Here is a 21354-nt window from a genome sequence, read left to right as displayed (position 1 = left end):
TCTTGGAGAAAAAAGATCAAAAGGCACTACTAAGTGCTTGTCAAAGTAACAGTAAATATAAATTTAAGTTTAATAAATAAAATGTGATTATTTGTTTTCGTCTATAGCAAAATATCTTAATATTTTCTTGTTAATTTATTTTTCTTCTTAGTAGTTTTATATTTTGATTCTTGCTAGCATTTGCAGCTTTAATTGTTATTCATTAGGTTAATAGAATAGGTTAGTCAAAGCTGTGTTTTATAGAAGTACATATTTTATTTTTCTTGTTTTTATTCAAGTACTTATTCTAATTTTATATTTGTTGTTTTCTTCTATTTTTTTTTTATTCAGTATCTTTTCGTGATTAGCAATAATAGTTTATGTTATTATGACTTTAAACTCTATGAAAATGAGGTTTATGTCAATCAAAATACAAATTTTATTTTGATTTGGAAATTAAAATTTTTTGACACTATAATATAGTCTTTTAGATAATATAGTGTTTTATTTCATAAATAAGTTATATTCTTATCTTTAACATATTTGGAGTTCAATTTACAATTTGTTTTTTTTGTGGGCCATCCTATAGTCTCCAGGTCAACAACAATAAAAAGATGGCAACCCTACTGTACTGAATTCCAGGTTTGAACTCTTTCATTGCTGAGCTTGTGTTATTGTGACTTTCTTCAGAATCTTGAGTTTCTTTCTATACTCGAAAGACAAGAATATTAGATGATACGCGTTTAGGGTCTCGTCTATGCTAAATTCCAGCCAAGTATCACGTCCTGAAAAAAGGCTCCAACTGCCTGCAAAACAGTAAGCTTGTTTTGTGTTACATGTAGCCATTTCCTTTCCTTCTTTTGCTGCCCTTGAAACATGCCATGCTTAATAACTGTCATTAAAAGAAACAGAAACCTGCAATCCCAACGTGCTTTGTCACCTCAATTTGTTAGGTCGTGAAGATCAAGGCTTCCTATTGGTTGCAGTTTGTTCGCTCGTTTCCCACCAATAGAAGAATACTATGTTGCTATACGCAGCATCAAACATGGCCGATAGGTTAACACAGCTGCAAGACGCAGTTAATTCGGTAAGTAATGTTTTCAATCAAAAGATTACACATTCATGTTTAGGATTATTTTTTCTCAAACTTTGAACAGTTTTTAAATGTAACTTAAGTGGTAATAATATACTTCGCGAATGTATTAACCCGGAATATTGATTTGTTTACAAGATCGGAGTGCTGTACGAAAATAGAACGAAAGCACTAAACACAAAGATATACAGTTTTGAGTTGAGTATATACAAATCATCGCACACTAATTCGCACCCACGTCATTGGCTCAATTAATTTAAAACTTCATTGTCGTGCCACTTTGCTGAAAATTCTGTTTTAGCCATTCTCGTCCAATCTCTTGGATTCAAATTCCGGGTCCTGGGGATGTTTTCTACACCCTATGAGTAAGTGTTACGGTGGCTGCCACTCTCTTCTCCTTCCATGTGGCGCTCCGACTAGGATTACGTTTTTCCACTACGTCTCAAACGTTTTGGATAAACTCCATCCTACGTGGCACTGTATTGGATTAATTGGCTATGCGGATATTTTCGTACAATACAATACAGTACAGCTAAGGCATGCCCGAAATAAGTTGTTTTCCAAAGGTGATATGTACGAAAGCAGAAACGGGACGTGCAATATCATTATTTTATTACTATTTTGGGTCTGCACTTTTTTTTTTTATTTAAATGGAGGTCTCGAGATAACAACTTAATTTTGCTCCTTTCGAGCTTACTAACAAATGAAAACAAACTGTTGAACAATAATTATAACTGATGAAAACTCGTGTGATATGTACACTGATGTAAGCTTGTTTAACCATTTTGGATGATTTTTGCATGTCTGCTTTACACAACTGCAACAAATTTCAGGTTTGTCCTTGGTGAATTTCGTTTGCATCCAGATGATGTAGCATTTATTTTATCTGATGGCAAAGGCTGTTAGTTTATCTCGGCTGTCCATTTGCCAGATCTAATTTGGACCCCTTTTACGGAGTCTCCAGCGTCAACTTTACAGAATGTCCTCTGAATCCAAACGTAACTAGTTGTACTTCATACACATGATCTTTAGTGGCCCACAATACAGTCATCATACAATATCCAATAAAACGAATGTTAAGCTACATGTTTTGTAGATACCCCAGGGGACATTTGGGTGTTCCACCCAGGATGGAGGTGGAGTCCTTACCTGGCCGGGATGGTTGGATTAAATGGGGGCAATACCAGTCAGGACACCTTATGATCCCCATCCTAGGTGGGATGTCCGAAGAGAACAGGAGCTGTCAGGAGAGCACAGCAGAATAGGTGCCAGTGTCCCTCATTTCAGTCCCAGTTTGGATGCCTGCAGGGCTGCATGGGAGTTGGAGTCTGGGGGAGCAGCCCATATGGAGATCCCTGGTGGACGATAGGGGGCACTGCAGGCGGAGAATATCCCTGGCTTTCTTTTAACCGGGAAGTGCTTCCAACTGGCTACATCATGTCACAAGAAGTACTCCGGGGTTCTCAATAAAAGGCAGCGCTGCCTTGTCCAGACGAGTTGGAGCTGTGGTGGAGAGAGGAGAGTTAATTTGTGCTTTGGTGCTTTTTTGTGAGGTGTTTGTGAAATAAACATCCATTTATTTGAACCTAGGACTGTCTTGGTGTGTTCATGTTGAGGTTTGGGGCTCTCTGGTGCCCCCCAGCTTTCACAATTTATATGTTGAACATTCTGTTTTCTCAAAATCTCAAGAAAATTGTTTCTCAAGAAAGCAAAGTTTATTTCTCTTGAAATCTCAAGAAAATTATTCTCTTATGTCGATAACAAAAATGTAAAATAAATAATTTTATATTACAAACTCTATCTGCTTCGGTAGATATGTGCAATATTTTTTAGATTGTACTTTATAACATTTTTCCTCAACAATTTAAGAAGATACCCATTTTAGATAGATAGATACATTATTAATCCCAAGGGGAAATTCATATACTCCAGCAGCAGCATACTGATACAAGAAACAATATTAAATTAAAGAGAAATAAAAAATGCAGGTAAAAACAGACAATAACTTTGAATAATGATAACGTTTACCTTTTTAGCTACTTTAATCTATGTTATGTCTAACTATTTAACAGACCCAACAGAGATACCTATAGTTATTTATACAGTTGCCAGCAATTTGGAGTCACACAGACAGCAATGCATTTCAATACATTTAGCCTCAAATTTTTAACAAATGGGTGTATATACCACTCAGATTTTTAAAAAATGTAGTGATTGTCTCCTGTATTTGTTTATTTAAAGAGCTTCTGTAAAAAGCCATATTTCCCCCTGTGGACAAAATCTCAAAACCACCTAATCCTCTTTAAATGTTTCTATATTTTTATGTATATCGTTTATTCATACGACCAGTGTGTGTGTGTGTTTTCTTCTGTTAATTACATGTTTCTTTAATTGTACTGTTCCATTTTGTGGTTATTGCAAATTAACATTGGCAGCTAGCTGGGTCATTTTTTTGTTATACTGAATAAAAATGTAATGCCATATATTTAGTGTTCTTGTACTTAGTTCCTGCACATTTTAGGTAGTGATACAGGACAATGATACACCGACTTAATCTTAGACTGTAGTCTTTTAAGACCAGAAGTCTTTTCAAGAATGCAGGATTGGTACAAAGTCCAGTTGAAGTAAGTTGGAATTCATGTAAATTAAGGCTAACTCCCTTTCAGAACACCTTGATTAAACCAAAACTGCATTTTGGAATAGATTGAGCCAGAATTATGTGAACCATGAGGCCAACGGTGTTTAACTCCATAATCCCACTTTTTGGAATGGGCCCAGGACCTGTTGCAGAAAGAAAGATTTGACAAAATCTAGCTCAGTCTCTGAGACAACCAGTTTCCTGAAACTAACCTGCAAAGAAGTAGGTTTATTTAACATGATAGATTAATGCTATGCAGCCTTGATATTTAAGGAGCAGAGCATCCAATCATAAACTCAGTCTTTAAATGTCATTTTAGAAATGCTAATCCCAACTGTACTATTTAGGGTGCAGAAAAATAAACTACGAAATGTTGAAAATATTATGCCCTTCCTGAACAGTCGACACAGAAGCACAACTTCTTCACCAAATTCTTCCCAGAATAAAGTAATCAGATTGCGATCAGACATTCCGACATGCTTTGAGAGGTGTCTGTATGACATCTGAGGCTGTAATATATCCCGGCAACCTTCTAAAATTTTACATGTTCAGTGATAAACATCATGGCTTTAAGCTGACATCGATACAAATCATGTACATTTCTTGCTGTAAAGGGCAGTTTTCTTCACCGCATTGGAGATGCCGCACACCATCAAAGCAATCACAAAAGTGTAACTAACTTGAAAGTGCTGTTTTGCTGTCTCTCTGTCACACACACACGGTCTGCCATTTGGAGACAATAAATAACAACCATCAAAGAAGAATTCCACAGAGTCGCAGGTAGGGCAATCAAATTTAAGCAACTGCAGAATTTCTGAGCATTAACACCTGAGAATTGACTCGCTGGTAGATCAAGCTGCCCACTGTAATTCCTTCTACATAGTCCGTCATCTTTTAAACAAGCAACTCTGGAAACTCTCCTTTTAAGCAGATACTGTACTTATATGCAATGTTCTTATTAATGTAGTTTTGTTTACGGGTTCTGTAATGGAATAAGGCATTGTATTGCTTATATTTATTTGTGAATGATACGTAATTATGTATTTCAGATATCCAGTACAGATATCATTATGTCCACCTTTCTATTCTTAAAATTATATGATATGCCACACACATAATTACTGTACAATTGTTAAGGCCAAATATTCGAGGTCTCACATTTGAACAGGTTAAATTACCATTCAAAGAGTGGGCACTGTGAGTCTTCTGATGTAAATTTTTACATGACTGTAATTGACCTTTGTCACATAATTACTGGACAGTACAGGGTTCAGTGCAGGCATGATAATGTTTGACATCTCTCACAGTAATGACTAGAAGAAATCTTACATATGCTGAAAACTTAAATGGCATATATCTGTCTCACACATTTTTTAATGATATTATTTACAAAAGCGGAATACAATGCTTACTTGAGGTCATACAGTGATTCGAGTGAAGCAATATCTCCGAGGTAAATTTTGCCTAATGCAACAGTTTACCACACACAATATACACAGATTTCACTGATAAACTGTTTTACACATTCATTCTTAGAATGATATTCCTGCACGCCATCTCCCTTTCTTTAGTCACTGCTTTCCTCCTTTTTTGTTGGATGTGCTGATAATGTTCACGCACTGCCACCAGCACCTCTTGCTTTGTTTCTTAAACTTATAGTCTGTGGTTGATCGACTGTTCAGTGATTAACTCATAAGGGTTTATAAAATTTGCAGTGAGCATGCATTAACCCATCTGGGATTGTGTGAGATGATTGAAAGCTGGTTCTGTGAAACCGACCAATGTACAGATACAAAATTGTATTAGAACATGCCGTATTTCGTTCTGAGATCTATCTAATCACGCTTTATCGAAAAGACCCCAGGATGGTTGGTACTGTATATGTACAATGCCAGTATTTCATAAAAGGCAAGTATTCTGTGTACTAGTAGAAGATTTTAATTACAGTAGGAAGAATCAATTTAATAATAAAATGGACATTTTTCATTGAATAATTGCTTATTCTGTAAATGTCTAATTCAAGCCAGTGTCTTTTATTTTTAAGACTATTTTTGTATTTGGTGAAATAATGGGATTAAAGTGTAGACATTAATATTCAAGATCTTAAATGGGTTAGGTAATTTTTCTGTGGAATGACTAGTTAAAGAGTCAAGCTCTCTATATTCTGAGATTTAAATGATCCTGTATATTAATGGAATTTCTTTTTACTTCATGATAAAACTAAGTTTGAAGAGTAATGTATACAGTATTGAATACTGCAACAGGGTATTCGTTCTTGTCGTTTTCTTATGCAGTATGATTTCACATGCATTACTTGAAAAGAATAGTAATTATTCCTGACCACTTAAATATTTTTAGCTTGCAGATCAGTTTTGCAATGCAATTGGGGTCCTGCAGCAGTGTGCACCACCTGCATCTTTCAGCAACATACAGACAACAATAAATAAAGATCAGCCATCCAATCCTACAGAAGGTATGTCCAGTGTTTTTGTATGAAGCATTCATTTTATACTTGTGATTGTTTTTTTCAGATTGTGGTAAATTCAGTTGATTGGACATGATTTGGAAAGGCACACACCTGTCTATATAAGGTCCCACAGTTGACAGTTCATGTCAGAGCACAAACCAAGCATGAAGTCAAAGGAATTGTCTGTAGACCTCCGAGACAGGATTGTCTCGATGAACAAGTCTGGGGAAGGTTACAGAAAAATTTCTGCTGCTTTGAAGGTCCCAATGAGCACAGTGGCCTCCATCATCCGTAAGTGGAAGAAGTTCAAAACCACCAGGACTCTTCCTAGAGCTGGCCGGCCATCTAAACTGAGCGATCAGAGGAGAAGGGCCTTAGTAATGGGGGTGACCAAGAATCCGATGGCCACTCTGTCAGAGCTCCAGATGTCCTCTGTGGAGAGAGGAGAACCTTCCAGAAGGACAACCATATCTGCAGCATTCCACCAATCAGGCCTGTATGGTAGAGTGGCCAGACGGAAGCCACTCCTTAGTAAAAGGGACATGGCAGCCCGCCTGGAGTTTGCCAAAAGGCACCTGAAGGACTCGCAGACCATGAGAGAGAAAATTCTCTGGTCTGATGAGACAAAGATTGAACTCTTTGGTTTGAATGCCAGGCGTGATGTTTGGAGGAAACCAGACACCGCTCATCACCAGGCCAGTACCATCCCTACAGTGAAGCATGGTGGTGGCAGCATCATGCTGTGGGGATGTTTTTCAGCGGCAGGGACTGGAAGACTAGTCAGGATAAAGGGAAAGATGACTGCAGCAATGTACAGAGACATCCTGAATGAAAACCTGCTCCAGAGTGCTGTTGACCTCGGACTGGGGCGGCAGTTCATCTTTCAGCAGGACAACGACCCCTAAGCACACAGCCAAGATATCAAAGGAGTGGCTTCAGGACAACTCTGTGAATGTCCTTGAGTGGCCCGACCAGAGCCCAGACTTGAATCCGATGGAACATCTCTGGAGAGATCTTAAAATAGCTGTGCACCAACGCTTCCCATCCAACCTGATGGAGCTTGAGGGGTGCTGCAAAGAGGAATGGGTGAAACTGGCCAAGGATAGGTGTGCCAAGCTTGTGGCATCGTATTCAAAAAGACTTGAGGCTGTAATTGCTGCCAAAGGTGCATTGACAAAGTATTGAGCAAAGGCAATGAATACTTATGTACATGTGATTCCTCAGTTTTTTATTTTTAATAAATTTGCAAAAACCTCAAGTAAACTTTTTTTCACGTTGTCATTATGGGGTGTTGTGTGTAGAATTCTGAGGGAAAAAAAATGAATTTAATCCATTTTGGAATAAATAAGGCTGTAACATAACAAAATGTGGAAAAAGTGATGCGCTGTATGTCCTATAATATTGCTAAATTTCTTATGAAATTACCAACTCCTGTAGTGGAGGCATAAATCTGACAGGTTTAAAAAAAAAATATATATATATATATATATATATATCTGGAATAGGGATTGGGATAACCTAGCTATTTGCCAGCCAAACAGCAAGTGAGTGTTATAGCCTAAATGGCGTCTTTCTTGTGAGACTCGTTATGTTCTTATTGTGTTGAAGTGATCTGCAACTAAATGTACATTTTTATAAATTTTTGTTAATTTATCCCAGAAAACGGCTCACCCAAAATGGAGGGATGAGATATTAAAATGTTGCTGTACAATGTTAAGGCATGAGTGGACATGCTGCAGTAAAACCCAGAAATTAAAACCTGGTATTTTTTTGTAGTATATGTGCACTTTTTCACTTGAGATCTAAACAGAAGCATTGAATTCACTGTATGGAAAGGTTTGAAGTATGTTATACTATATATACAATGTAGAAGAATTCCTCTTTGACCTAACGCAATAAAGAATGTGTGTGTTTATGTAATGTAATGTGCATAAGATGGTGATTTTCTTTAAAAGTGACAACTGTAAACAATCTATTTATATATCCATTCTTAGGACATTTTTCATGAGAAGTCAAGCAAAATGATACCTTTTATTAGCTAACTAAAAAGATTTCAGAAATCCCAGAATGAGTATCTAATAATGTTTTTCCCATTTAACACATCTGTTTCATACATATTTACAAATTCAACGTTAACCCCTTTAATGGGAAGTGTTCTGAAGACAGCTGAATCAGGGAGAGTGTCAATAGACGCGCTTAATAAAAAGATTCCCACCCACCCCCACCGGGATTGCGTCTATGAATGCAGTTCCTTCAGATCTGTGCTTTGCATTGTTCTGTCATCTAGTGTGATTGATTTTGGGTTTTTTTTCTTTTTTCGGTGGTCATACTGGCAGAGGTACAGACATCCTTTACTTGGGTGAAAGTTTTATGGTAGTTTCAAGACCGAAGAACCCTTAATGGTACTTTTTCTTTCACTTTACCTCAGTCACATTTCTAAGGGAAAAGGATTTAGTTTTGGCATTTATTTTTAGTGGACAACGTCTTTCTTTCAGCAGTGTACCTTTTGCAGTTTTTATCATTTGCAAAGTTACAAGCGTGTTTTGAACATTTGAAATTTCTTTGATTACTGCTTTTATTTTGCAAGTGGTAATTCAGTTAGTAGTTTTGCTTGTGTCTTGGTGCTTTATAAGTTTCTTTTTTGAGATTTGTTCCTTCTGTGTAGCAATTAGACGTGTGTTACCCATTATTTGATAATGATCCATATAGTGACACCGGACCAGTTTCTCCAAAGATGTATAAAATCAAGTCTTTCTTTAACTACTGCATTCAAAAAGTTTCTGGAAGTTACACATTCCAGAGGGGGAGATCTTTCAATCGATGAAAGTTTACTGGTTTAGAAAGGCTGTCTAGGGTGGAACGTATAAATTCGGGGGAAAAAAACATGTTTTTGGATGGAATACTCTGGAAGCTTTGTGAGGCCAAAAGTGGATATGTGTGGAATATGATGATTTACATGGGAAAAGGTACAGAGCCTGTAAACGATGTAGGAGGGATTGATGTGCATAATTTTAAGAAACCGTTGCGGGTTGTGCTAACACTTGTGGAGAAGCTACTAAATCAGGGTTATCTGATAGGTCCAGACAATTACTACAGCAGTCCCAAGCTGTATAAATTTTTGAATTCGATGGAAACTTGACACGGTAGGAACAGTAAGATCAAACAGAAAGGACCTGCCAAAATCTGCGATAACAAAAAAATTGAAATCGGGAGAAGTTGCCTCTGCATTCAGAAATAAGTTGGTGACTTTGAAGTGGAAGGACAAGAGAGATGTTTGCATGCTGAGCAGGCATCTCATATGAGATGTGTAGTGTGTTTGTCACACAAGCAGAGGAGGGAAACCATATACTGCTGCAGAGACTGCAATATTTTACTCTGCGCTGCTTCGTGCTTCCGTGTGTACCACACGCAACTGGAGTTCTTCCAACAATTTAACTCGCATGTCAATTAGATGATAATCTTGCAAAATTCAACCATTTCTATCAACAGATTAAAAAAAAACACCAGGAGAGTGACTACTGAAAAAAGGACCCCATTAAAGGGGTTAACTGGGGTGTGTTTCCCGAAAACAATCAATGCTAGTGAAAAATGATCGAGACAACAGATGACGAAGGCAAAGAATGAGTGAGTTTTACTAGTGTCCTTCGTTTTTCGACATTGAACAAATGAATCTAAAGTAGTACAGATGTTAAAAATTATATATATATATATATATATATATATATATATATAATTTTTATTTGACATATATATAAGTGGAATCAAAATGAGACATGACTTCCCTGTGAAAAGAATATATGATAAGAAAACAACAACATTTATTTATATAGCACATTTTCATACAAAAAATCTAGCTCAAAGTGCTTTACATAATGAAGAAAAAAAAATTAAAAGACAAAGTAAGAAATTAAAATAAGACATTAATTAACATAGAATAAGAGTAAGGTCCGATGTCCAGGGAGGACAGAAAAAAAAAAAAAAAAAACTCCAGACTGCTGGAGAAAAAAATAAAATTTGCAGGGGTTCCAGACCTTGAGACCGCCCAGTCCCCTCTGGGCATTCTACTTCACATAAATGAAACAGTCCTCTTTGTATTTAGGGTTCTCACGGAAGGACTTGATGATAATGGTCATGCAGACTTCTGGCTTTTAATCCATCGATGTTGGAACATCATGATGCTTTGAATAGATGGTGGTGGCACAGGCAAAGAAACTGGAAAAGAAACAGAAGAGAGAGTAGGGGTTAGTACGGATTTTAGAGCCACCATGAATAGTTATTATAATGAATTGAATATACAGAGTATCAGAATTAAGTTAAAGTGAAGTTATGAGAAGGCCATGTTAAAATAATGTGTTTTCAGCAGTTTTTTTAAAGTGCTCCACTGTATTAGCCTGGCAAATTCCTATTGGCAGTCTATTCCAGATTTTAGGTGCATAACAGCAGAAGGCCGCCTCACCACTTCTTTTAAGTTTTGCTCTTGGAATTCTAAGGAGACACTCATTTGAGGATCTAAGGTTACGATTTGGTGTCAGACATTCCGATATATAAGATGGGGCAAGATTATTTAAGGCTTTAAAAACCATAAGCAGAATTTTAAAGTCAATCCTGAATGACACAGATAACCAGTGTAGTGACATCAAAACTGGAGAAATGTGCTCGGATTTTCTTTTCCTAGTTAGGATTCTGGCAGCTGCATTCTGCACTAGTTGCAAACGATTTATGTCTTTTTTGGTAGTCCTGAGAGGAGTGCTTTACAGTAATCTAGGCTACTGAAAACAAAAGCGTATCATTGAAAGATGCTGAGAAATTAGTTCACAAGAGGTCTAACTTTTGCTATGTTTCATAAGTGAAAAAAATGCTGTCCTAGTGGTCTGATGAATATGCAATTTAAAATTCAGGTTACAGTCAACAGTTACCCCTAAGCTTTTTACCTCCGTCTTGACTTTTAATCCTAATGCATCAAGTTTATTTCTGATAACCTCATTGTATCCATTATTGCCAGTCACTAAAATTTCAGTTTTCTCTTTATTTAGCTAGAGAAAATTACTATTCATCCATTCAGAAATACAAAAAATAACAAGTGGGCAGTTTCACTTGTTAATTTATGAACGAGATTAAGTACTACTTTAGTTACAAAGCGTTTCAGGAAACACTTGGTAATTAATGACTGATTTTAAGTACAAGATAGCAAAGTAGTTAGCGTTACAAAGATTTTGGGAAATGCAACCTGGTTTGTTGGAAGTTATCTGTGTTTACTCAGGTTATGTCTGTTTTTCCTCAAAATTTCACTTCCTCTCCTTTTTCTCATTTTGGTTGAGATTGTTCCTTTTTATGTTAGTTGCATAAGTCATTCTACACCTACTTTGGCCTGACTGCCAAGTCTTTCAACTCAGACACCTGTATAATACCATGTCAATGCTTCTGATTTTTCTTTTGGACCATCTTCATCTGTTATGTCTGGCTCAAATACACATTAAACTTTATGCTTTGTATCTTAAAAGAGATCAGAACTGAGGCCAAATTGAATGTCACTTAAATAGCAGAATATGCATACTTTTTCTGTTGACATTATTTAAATTAACATTCAACTCATTACCATCCTACATTCAAAATGTATACCTTTGACAGGTAGTACTTGTGCAGTCTTGTATTCAGTAGAAATTGTCATTTGCAATTAATTTTTTAATTACAATTGTTTTTTTTTTTCCCCTTCCAGAATATGCACAGCTTTTTGCTGCTTTGATAGCTAGAACTGCAAAGGACATTGATGTTTTGATTGACTCTTTGCCCAGTGAAGAGTCAACTGCTGCACTACAGGTATGATGAAGCACAGAAATCTCCTTAAAGTGTCACATTAACAAGGAAATAGATAACGGTAATAATGTTCAAAAATTAAATAAATTATTTAATGGGGCTTTAATATGGCCTTGATTTAAACACCCACAATTCTGTATATAGTTCCATTTTAATTCTTTGATTTTTAGTCGGATTGCCTTCTCCTCCTGTATGTAAATCAGGAACTTTTTTTCTATACTGTGACGTGTGGTCTATGGTGCAGCACCGATTTTAAATAATCGCGCCCTTTGTAGTAGGTGCCGGGCTACAAGCAGGTGTGTGGGTGCATAAGTGCGTTTCGCTCTGTGGTTAGTGGAGGCACTAGCTGGCCACGCCACATACATGTGCAGAGGCAGGTGGTTCAGTCACTTGGCTCAATGATGCCATGGAGGAAGCGGCTCCTTGCACCTGCACCCAACTTGGCAGCAGATTTAAAAAGAGCCTGCATGGGTCAAGGAAGAAAAAAAGATGGGGAGAGAGAACTGAAATAGGGGTGAAAGAGAGGGGGAGAGAGATCACATCGGGTAGAAAGAAGATGGGCCAGCCAAGCTATTAGGGGGAAAGGCAGAGTGATCAAGGGCCCCACGAAGTAGCGATGGAGTGGCGTTCCAGGGGCTGGTTTGCTCCACTGATTATTTGTGTGGAATGGGTGCGAGCACTGTCAAGTCTTCCCCAGGGATCCAAAGTATGACTGTGGGAGAATGAAGGAAGACGGGAGGACAACCGACTCCGAGCAGTTTGGCTGGAGCCGTGTGAGGCAGCTAAGACAGGGATCAGGAGGTGAAGACCGCAGCTGTTACCATCTCTGCCAGCTGAACACGAACAATGTGAGAGCTAGAGAGATGGTGGTGGAGTTGTGCTAGGCTCCTGTGACTGTACATTAAGGACCCAATGGCTGCTTTGTTGCTGTTTTTCATTTCTTGTTTTAAATCTGGATTTTAACCCATTAATTTCACTTTTGTATTTATTTAATTATTGGCATTTAGAAGCACTGCACTTTTGAACATTGTTTTGATTTGTTTTAATAAAAGCACTTTTGAACTTTTTGCACCTTTCCCTTGCATCGTGTTGAGTTCTCATCTGCCAGCTCACCCAGTCATGACTGTTGACGGTATTGGGTTCAAGAGGCTCCCAAACAAGAGTGGGAGAGTGGTGCTGACCTGCATCGTCACATATACACTTATAATAAAGTTTATATCTTCCTTTTTGTTCTTAAATTGACCTGTGTATGCATTTTATTTCACACACATCTTTGATGGATCTTTTTCCCATCTGCAAAATATTTAAATGGTTGAAAGTTGTGTCTTACATTTGTAAGTAAATGTAGAGCTTTATGAGGCCTTGCCTGTGAAGTTATCCTTTCTTAAATTGAATGCTTTTCACTGCTTTTCTTGGTTTAGGCCTAACAGAAAAGTATGATAATTCCAAATCTAGTTATTGCTGGTTTTGCACTCTATAGCTACATCCCATGTGGGAGAAAAAAATAGTTATAAACTGTTTCCAATGATCATGTCCAAAGGAACAGTGTGACATATTGTGGGACTGTGGTTATTGTGGTTAATTAGATGAAGAAGCCCAACAATAAAGTTCAGTCTCTTTGATTTTTTGATTCCTTATCAATCATAAAAACATTTTAGTAAATAAAAACAAAATAGTGAAGATTGTAGAAGTTATTTACATAAAGTTAATGCCATGCATAGAAATAAAATTTGCTGTATATTATCACTATTTTGAAATTTTTCTTTTTTTCAGCTACACTTCAAAAATCAAGTTAGAACTGATCTTAGCGCATACTAGAAAATGCAGTGACTTATTGTTAAAAACATCCATCCATCCATTTTCCAACCCGCTGAATCCGAACACAGGGTCACGGGGGTCTGCTGGAGCCAATCCCAGCCAACACAGGGCACAAGGCAGGAAACAATCCTGGGCAGGGTGCCAACCCACCACAGGACACACACAAACACACCCACACACCAAGCACACACTAGGGCCAATTTTAGAATTGCCAATCCACCTAACCTGCATGTCTTTGGACTGTGGGAGGAAACCGGAGTGCCCGGAGGAAACCCACGCAGACACGGGGAGAACATGCAAACTCCATGCAGGGAGGACCCGGGAAGCGAACCCGGGTCCCCAGGTCTCCCAACTGCGAGGCAGCAGCGCTACCCACTGCGCCACCGTGCCGCCTTGTTAAAAACATCCAGGTACTAATAGTATAGTGTTTTAATTTTACAGTATATAAAGCATTGCTGGCAGAGGAGTACATAGTGTAATTTGTTATATACGCTCCAAATAATGAATATAGTTTTTCCAATAAAAATGCTTAATCTTTGTCAGCAGCTAAGTACAGTGGCATTCAAAAGTATTCCATCCCCTTGAAAGTCATCATAATATTCTGCATAACAAAAGATTTGTACACATACTTATCCATTAAGTATTTTAATGTGAACTGTTATGCTGTTACAGTACACTTCCAAAGTCAAAATAAAACATTTTCTATAGATATTTAACTGAAGAAGAAAAACTCAAAAGTTACTGTTTGTATAAGTATTTTGGAGGCACTTGGAAGGTTCATCAAAGCTCCCAGCTCTATAGCTCTAATAATTTAGAAAAAGTAGCATCCCTACAAGTAATACAAGTCCAAATGTTTATAGCTGTAGAAATTAAAGAGTTTTTAAATCTGTTGCTCTTTACCTTCGAAAACCTAAATCTACAACCTAATGGCAATATCTGAAATTAAGGAAAAAGAGGATGGCTACTGTATGACAGCCTTGAGTCGACTTTCTTTCTAACTTGTTTGTACTACAGTTCAGTGACAGAGGACTGCTGCGAATCAATTATTTTTCCTTTACATTTTACAGTGGTGTTAAGGGTTTCCAAACCAACACATTAAAGCAAATATATCAATAGATTCAATAAAGGACTTAGAAACAGTGCCAATATGGCTTTCACTTTAAAACGGTTGACTTTCCTAAGACTGAAAAGCAGTGTATGTATCTTCGTACAAATTTGTTCTGTGTTAAAGTGAAAGTTTAGTCTGTTATCAATGATTGTCCCCAGGTGTTTATAGTGCTCTACCAATCTCCACTGTCTGTCCTTTGATTAAAGTGGAGGCATTGAAAGGATTGGAGCACCTGAGATCTACAACCATATCTTTTGTCTTAGAAATATTTAGCTGTAAAAAAAGGAATGCTCATACCATAGTACAAACTTGTTGGCAGTAGGTCCATGGCCTCTTTATCTTGTAAAAGACACAATAACAGAGTCATCTTCAAATTTCAGGATATGTCTGTCATTGTGTGTACTCCTGCAGTCTTTGTATATAAGAGAAACAAGAGTTGATAAACATTAACCTTGGGGGTACTGATAGATATACATAGGCTCAGAAAAACACCCATTAACACTTGATCTTTATTCTGTTTGTTGTTAAAAAGCCAATTATCCACACCACCAAGTTAGGATCCAAACAAAACTGATAAATCAGTTTGTCAACTAAAATGTAGGGCTGGATTGTATTAAAAGCCGACGAGAAATTTGCAAACTGGAATCTTGTATGGTTTTTTGATCCTTCCAAGTGCTTGTACAGTAAATTCAGAGACATTGCTGTGGCAGCCTCCAGCCCCTTCTTTGCTTTGCATACAAACTGGTGAGGGTCCTTATAGGACTGGGTTTTGTAAAGTAGTTGTCTCTTAATTAACTTATCAAAGGATTTCATGACGTGAGAAGTTAATCCACTGCTCTGAAGTCGCTTTATGCTTTGGGGTGTGTAGTTTTTGCTAATGGAATAACGTTTGCCTGTTTCCATAAGCTGGATGCTTGCTGTAAATCCAAAGACCACAAATAAGGAATGGAATATTGGAGAGAGTTGTTCTGCACAAGAGTGAATAATAGGTCTATTTATTTTGTCTGGACCTGAGATTTTTTGATTTTAGCTTGTTTAAGGACCTTTCTGACATCATTCTGATCAAACAAAGGCTGACTCCTGACTCTGGTCCTCAGCCTATTGTTTTGCTAACTAATTTCTGAAACAAAATTCTGTGTCTCAAATCTTGAATAGAACTCATTGAAAATTTGAGCCTATAGATAATCAGTTTTGCCATTTCAACATGATTGTTCATTTTTATACGAATCACAAACATCATCTTCTTGCCATTTCACAATGAATCATTTCAATTCCAACTTTAAGTTGCCACATATTATATCCATTAATGGTGTTCTGTTTCTTAAATCTGTAATCTAAGGTAGCATATTGTAGGAAGTGGATCCAGGCATAGTTACCTCAAATGCTTTGTGTTGTAATGTGTGGTTTTGCTTATGTCTTAGTTGTGAGTTCTCTAAATCATTTGCATATGTTATTGTCTAAACTTTATATGCTGTAAAAGTTGCTGAGCTGTCTGTTTAACATGCCTCACACCACTATTTAATTTCCTTTTAATATATTAGTTAATGAAGAAGGGAAAATGTGATCTCAAAGTGAAAAGATGTAGACCTTAGGATCCCAAACTGGATGCTCATCAAATACTGACATATGTTTGTAATACAGTGGAACCTTGGTTCACGAACATAATTTGTTCCAAAACTCTGGTCGTAAACCGATTTGTTCGTGAACTGAAGCAATTTCCCCCATAGGATTGTATGTAAATACAATTAATCTGTTCCAGACCATACGAACTGTATGTAAATCTATATATATTTTTTAAGTTAAGTACAAATATAGTTAATTAAACCATAGAATGCACAGCGTAATAGTAAACTAAATGTAAAAACATTGAATAACACTGAGAAAACCTTGAACAACAGAGAAAACTAACACTGCAATAGTTCGCGCTATAGTGCTACCAACTGCTGGCTAAAAATACTTTTTTTAATGAGTTTTAAGCACAGGGAAAAAAAATGAACATTTGAAAAATTTTGTAATTTAATAAACCACCAAGAAAAGTAACATTGCAACAATGCACGCTACAAACCGATCGCTGTAAACAGAAGTGAAAACAAAATCAAGCCCAGTGCATTCTTTAACTGCCTTCCTACCTTATGCGTCCAGCTCTCTCTCTCACGCGCTGCCTGTGTGTGCGCGCATCTCTCTCTCTCTCGCGCTGCCTGTGTGTGTGTGTATCTCTCTCTCTCTCGCGCGGCCTGTGTGTGTGTGTGTCACACTCTCTCGCTCTCTCTCTCTCTTGCTCGCTGCACAGGAAATGCACAGGGAGAGACTGAACATATACCGAGTGTGTGGTCGTGAACCATGGCAAAAGTTTGGCGAACTTTCTGGTCGTGTACCGAGACGTTCGTGAACCAAGGTTCCACTGTACTTCAAACATGGCTCTGGCAGAGAGTGTTTGAAGTTAGGCAAACATTATAATTTCTGCCAAGTTACAGTATATAAAAATACTGAAAAACATGATCACTTTTACCTTTCAATGGTCTTGCTTCCACTACACAACTCGTTGAAAAGCTGGGATTGGATTACAGTAATCCCTCCTCCATCGCGGGGGTTGCGTTCCAGAGCCACCCGCGAAATAGGAAAATCCGCGAAGTAGAAACCATATGTTTATATGGTTATTTTTAGAATGTCATGCTTGGGTCACAGATTTGCGCAGAAACACAGGAGGTTGTAGAGAGACGGGAACGTTATTCAAACACTGCAAACAAACATTTGTCTCTTTTTCAAAAGTTTAAACTGTGCTCCATGACAAGACAGAGATGACAGTTCTGTCTCACAATTAAAAGAATGCAAACATATCTTCCTTATCAAAGGAGTGCAAAGCAAGCAGTCAAAAAAAAAAATCAATAGGGCTTTTTGGCTTTTAAGTATGCGAAGCACCGCCGGTACAAAGCTGTTGAAGGCGGCAGCTCACACCCCCTCTGTCAGGAGCAGGAAGAGAGAGAGAGAGAGATAGAGAGAGATAGAGAGACAGATAAAAAAATCAATACGTGCCCTTTGAGCTTTTAAGTATGCGAAGCTCCGTGCAGCATGTCCTTTCAGGAAGCAGCTGCACACAGCCCCCCTGCTCACACCCCCCTACGTCAGCGCAAGAGAGAGAGAGAGAAAGTAAGCTGGATAGCTTCTCAGCCATCTGCCAATAGCGTCCCTTGTATGAAATCAACTGGGCAAACCAACTGAGGAAGCATGCACCAGAAATTAAAAGACCTATTGTCCGCAGAAACCCGCGAAGCAGCGAAAAATCCGCGATATATATTTAAATATGCTTACATATAAAATCCGCGATGGAGTGAAGCCGCGAAAGGCGAAGCGCGATATAGCGAGGGATCACTGTATAATGAATGGTTAGTTTACACTTTTTTTTTCTGCTTTGATTTGGATTGTGTTCTTCTCTTTTTGTTTTCATGCTTCTCAATTTATTTGCACAGTCATTTTGTTTGTTTGCGACTCCATTTGCATTTGTCTTTTCTGATATGCTTTTGCATATTCAATTTGTTTTGGCATTTTCTTATTTTTTTTTTTTGCACTTCCAACTTGTTTTTGCTTTTTTCTCATTTTTGTTTCATTTCCAATTTGGTTTTGCAGTTTCCAAACTTTTTTTGAGTTTTCTCATTTGATTTTGCAGCTTCTTATTTGTTTTAAGTGCATTCAATTTGTTTTTGTGTTTTCTCATTGTTTTTTTCATATTCAATTTGTTTTTACGCTTTCTGATGTGTGTTTCCAATTTGTTTTTGTGTTTTCTGTTTTTGTTTTTGCATAATTTATTTTGTTTTTGTGCATTGCACTTTAGGGCCACCCTAGTAGTGTCTAGATATAAATGAACATTTTGGAACAGGAGAGGAGTGGTAGAGTCCACTGCCAATATTGAAGATACCAACTTAATGCTAAGTATGTTAGCCGTAAAAGCAGGAGCTGTGACTGAACCAAGTGCTTGTGTGTGAGGTCTAATAAGGCCATGAAATTGAGGCAGTGTTAAAATTGCCTAAGGTTTCCGCCATCTTCAAAAAGCTTTGTATTGGGCAAAGCTACAGGCATGGATGAGATGTTGAAAAGACTGCATATTTTTGCAATGTCTTGTGTAACTCAGAACTGTCAGACTACAGTAGGACAAGGGTCGTCTTTGTGTTTTAAGTTTAAATGATAAATTGCCAAAGTGTTCCTTTACATGGTATTTTGATGTTTTTTTTGTCATTCTGATTTGCTAATGTCATCATTAACATTTCTTTTCATGTAGGCGGCTAGTCTCCGTCAACTGGAGGAAGAGAACCATGAAGCTGCGTTACGCCTTGAAGAGGTTGTAAATCGGGGAGATATGCTGCTGGAGAAGATACAGAGTGCTTTAGCGGACATAGCTCAGTCCCAGCTGAGAACAAGAAGTGGAGCTCCAAGTCATCAAGTGATTGATTCATGAGCACTGGGGCAAGAATGTCCTTCTCTGCAAAAGACATTAGCTTTTTATAGAGTCTTCAGACTTTCACACATAATAGCATTATGACTTTTTTCAAAATGCGAAAATGTGCTTTTTTGGAGAAAAATTCCTATTATGTTTTTCTAATAATTGAAATTACAAGAAGTTATGTTTCATTATAGTATTTTTTTTCAAATTATAAAAGGTAGCTGAACTAAGGTATTTATACAGTGTGTATGTCTGGGATTTTTTTTTCTTTTTTTAAACTTATGGCCATATTTTTTAAACCTCTGCTTTGTATGTTAAATTGTTGTTAACATTTGAATTGGTTTTAGAATACTGTATCGTGTTATTTTGTATTTTTTTTGTTTCCTTTTTTCAGAAATTTGAAATATATACATTTAGCATAAAGCATGCGTATGAGTATTCTCTTTTTTTCCATTAATAGTTTAGAAGTAGCTCATATAAAGCACTTTTGACCATGGTGTGTGATGTGCTTCAATACTAATTTTTTTTTTTTTTTTTTTTTTTTTTTTTTTTTTGAATTGTGCAAAACCCAGTTTTTTGATTTACTTACATTAAATAGTTTTCATTGTTTATTTTCACAAATGCCATACTCCCTGCTGCTAAAAGGCATTTCATAAAAATCATGATGTCATCCGTATAATCCTTGATTATCAATGAGCATGAGGTTTGATATGTTGTGTTTGACTTATTTCTCTTTTTTTTTTCCTTCTTTTCTTTATTGTGTGGTCTACTCACAAGTCAAACTTTTCCACTAGATATTCTCTCTCAGATATTTTATCATTGAAATGATGTAGAGATTGTGGTCTTTTGGACAGATTCTGCACCGTCAACAAAGGGAACAATGGAGCTTCTGTTCTCTGAAATCGTCTCATCCTACTAATGTAGGTGTGCCTAATTTACATTTAACAGTGACCTTTAAAGGAAATATCATTTCTGTCCAAAAAACTGAAATGGACATAGTCATGGAGACTTATTTTTTTCCTGTGACCACTGAATGAGATAGAAAATGCATTTTAATATAAGGTATGTGAGAAAAATAGAAACTTTGTTGTGAGTTTTTACTGTCTTAAGTTGTATGTGTTACATTTTTGAATTCTTGAAAACAGTAATTTGCAATATTGTGTTGAAACTGTATCACCCAAACATTTTATTGAAACTGTATTGCTCAAGCAGTATTTTCCTTTAAATAATTTCTGACCTACGAACCACAACCTCCCCTCCAAACAACTCCACCCTCAAACTTCCATTCCAACTATTTTTATTAATAAATGTGTGTTATTGTTAGTAGTACTGTGTGAAGAATCACAGGAATAGAATGGAATAATTAATAAAGCCATCCTTTCCTTATTTGAAAATAAACTCGGCCCTTTGACATTTAGCTAAGACAGTGTGCATTTTAATTTGAGACAGTTTTTTTGTTTAAAGAAGATATAAAATCATTTGAAAAAAAAAGCTTCATTTTTATTAGATCAAACAAATCATATTTTTCAAAAATACAAAAGTATCTTGACAGAGTAGAGCAATTTGCCAGAGAAATGTTACCAGAATAAGAAACACAAACAAAACACACAATTTTGCTGTCTGTTTGACCAAGAAGCATAAAATACATTACTGGAAAACAAAAGTTGTTTAATATAACCAACATTAGCAAATAAGCTTCTAATTATAAAATAGACAGAGTGATGCAGTAAATTGTCTGTGACTTTGTATCAAAAAGTTGAGCTCATTATGTCATGTGTCTGCTGGTTTGAAACAGCATTTAGTATTGTGTGATACTGACAGAAATAAAATTGATGTTAATAGAACTAAAAATAAATGAGACTATAAAAGTAAAATTTATGTTAATGTGACCATTTGCTTCATTCTTTTCCTTCTTTTTTGAAATTCTCAGCCTGCTTTAATAATGGAGACCGCTTAAGTACAGGAGGCTTGTAGAAGATTTTGTCGTGTGGTGCAGGAAGCC

At 36.9% G+C, this 21354-nt stretch overlaps 2 protein-coding genes across 3 annotated transcripts in view; both read left to right on the top strand.

Annotated features, from left to right (window-relative positions):
• The window catches only part of LOC127528026 (craniofacial development protein 2-like), a 1148403-nt gene that overhangs the window by 1064503 nt on the left and 62546 nt on the right, over positions 1-21354 (top strand). The gene's annotated exons all lie outside the window — the stretch shown is intronic.
• med21 (mediator complex subunit 21) lies at positions 928-19890 on the top strand. Of its 2 annotated transcripts, XM_028816261.2 has the most exons (4): positions 928-1066; positions 6069-6183; positions 11894-11994; positions 19191-19890. In XM_028816261.2, exons 1-4 carry the CDS (start codon positions 1001-1003, stop codon positions 19365-19367), a joined length of 459 nt encoding a protein of 152 aa, XP_028672094.1. In that variant the 5' UTR covers positions 928-1000; the 3' UTR covers positions 19368-19890. The 2 variants fall into 2 exon arrangements, with proteins under 2 accessions (XP_028672094.1, XP_051784574.1); XM_051928614.1 differs by lacking the exons at positions 6069-6183; positions 11894-11994; positions 19191-19890 and adding an exon at positions 6242-8017.

This window comes from Erpetoichthys calabaricus, chromosome 1 (genome assembly GCF_900747795.2).
Source record: "Erpetoichthys calabaricus chromosome 1, fErpCal1.3, whole genome shotgun sequence".
Classification (NCBI taxonomy): Eukaryota; Metazoa; Chordata; class Cladistia; order Polypteriformes; family Polypteridae; genus Erpetoichthys; species Erpetoichthys calabaricus.
This window is presented reverse-complemented; position numbering and strand designations above follow the sequence as displayed.

Bases quoted from the DNA above. Each gene is read 5' to 3' on its own strand.
- med21 (XM_051928614.1), top strand. From the start codon at position 6,321: ATGTCAGAGCACAAACCAAGCATGAAGTCAAAGGAATTGTCTGTAGAC.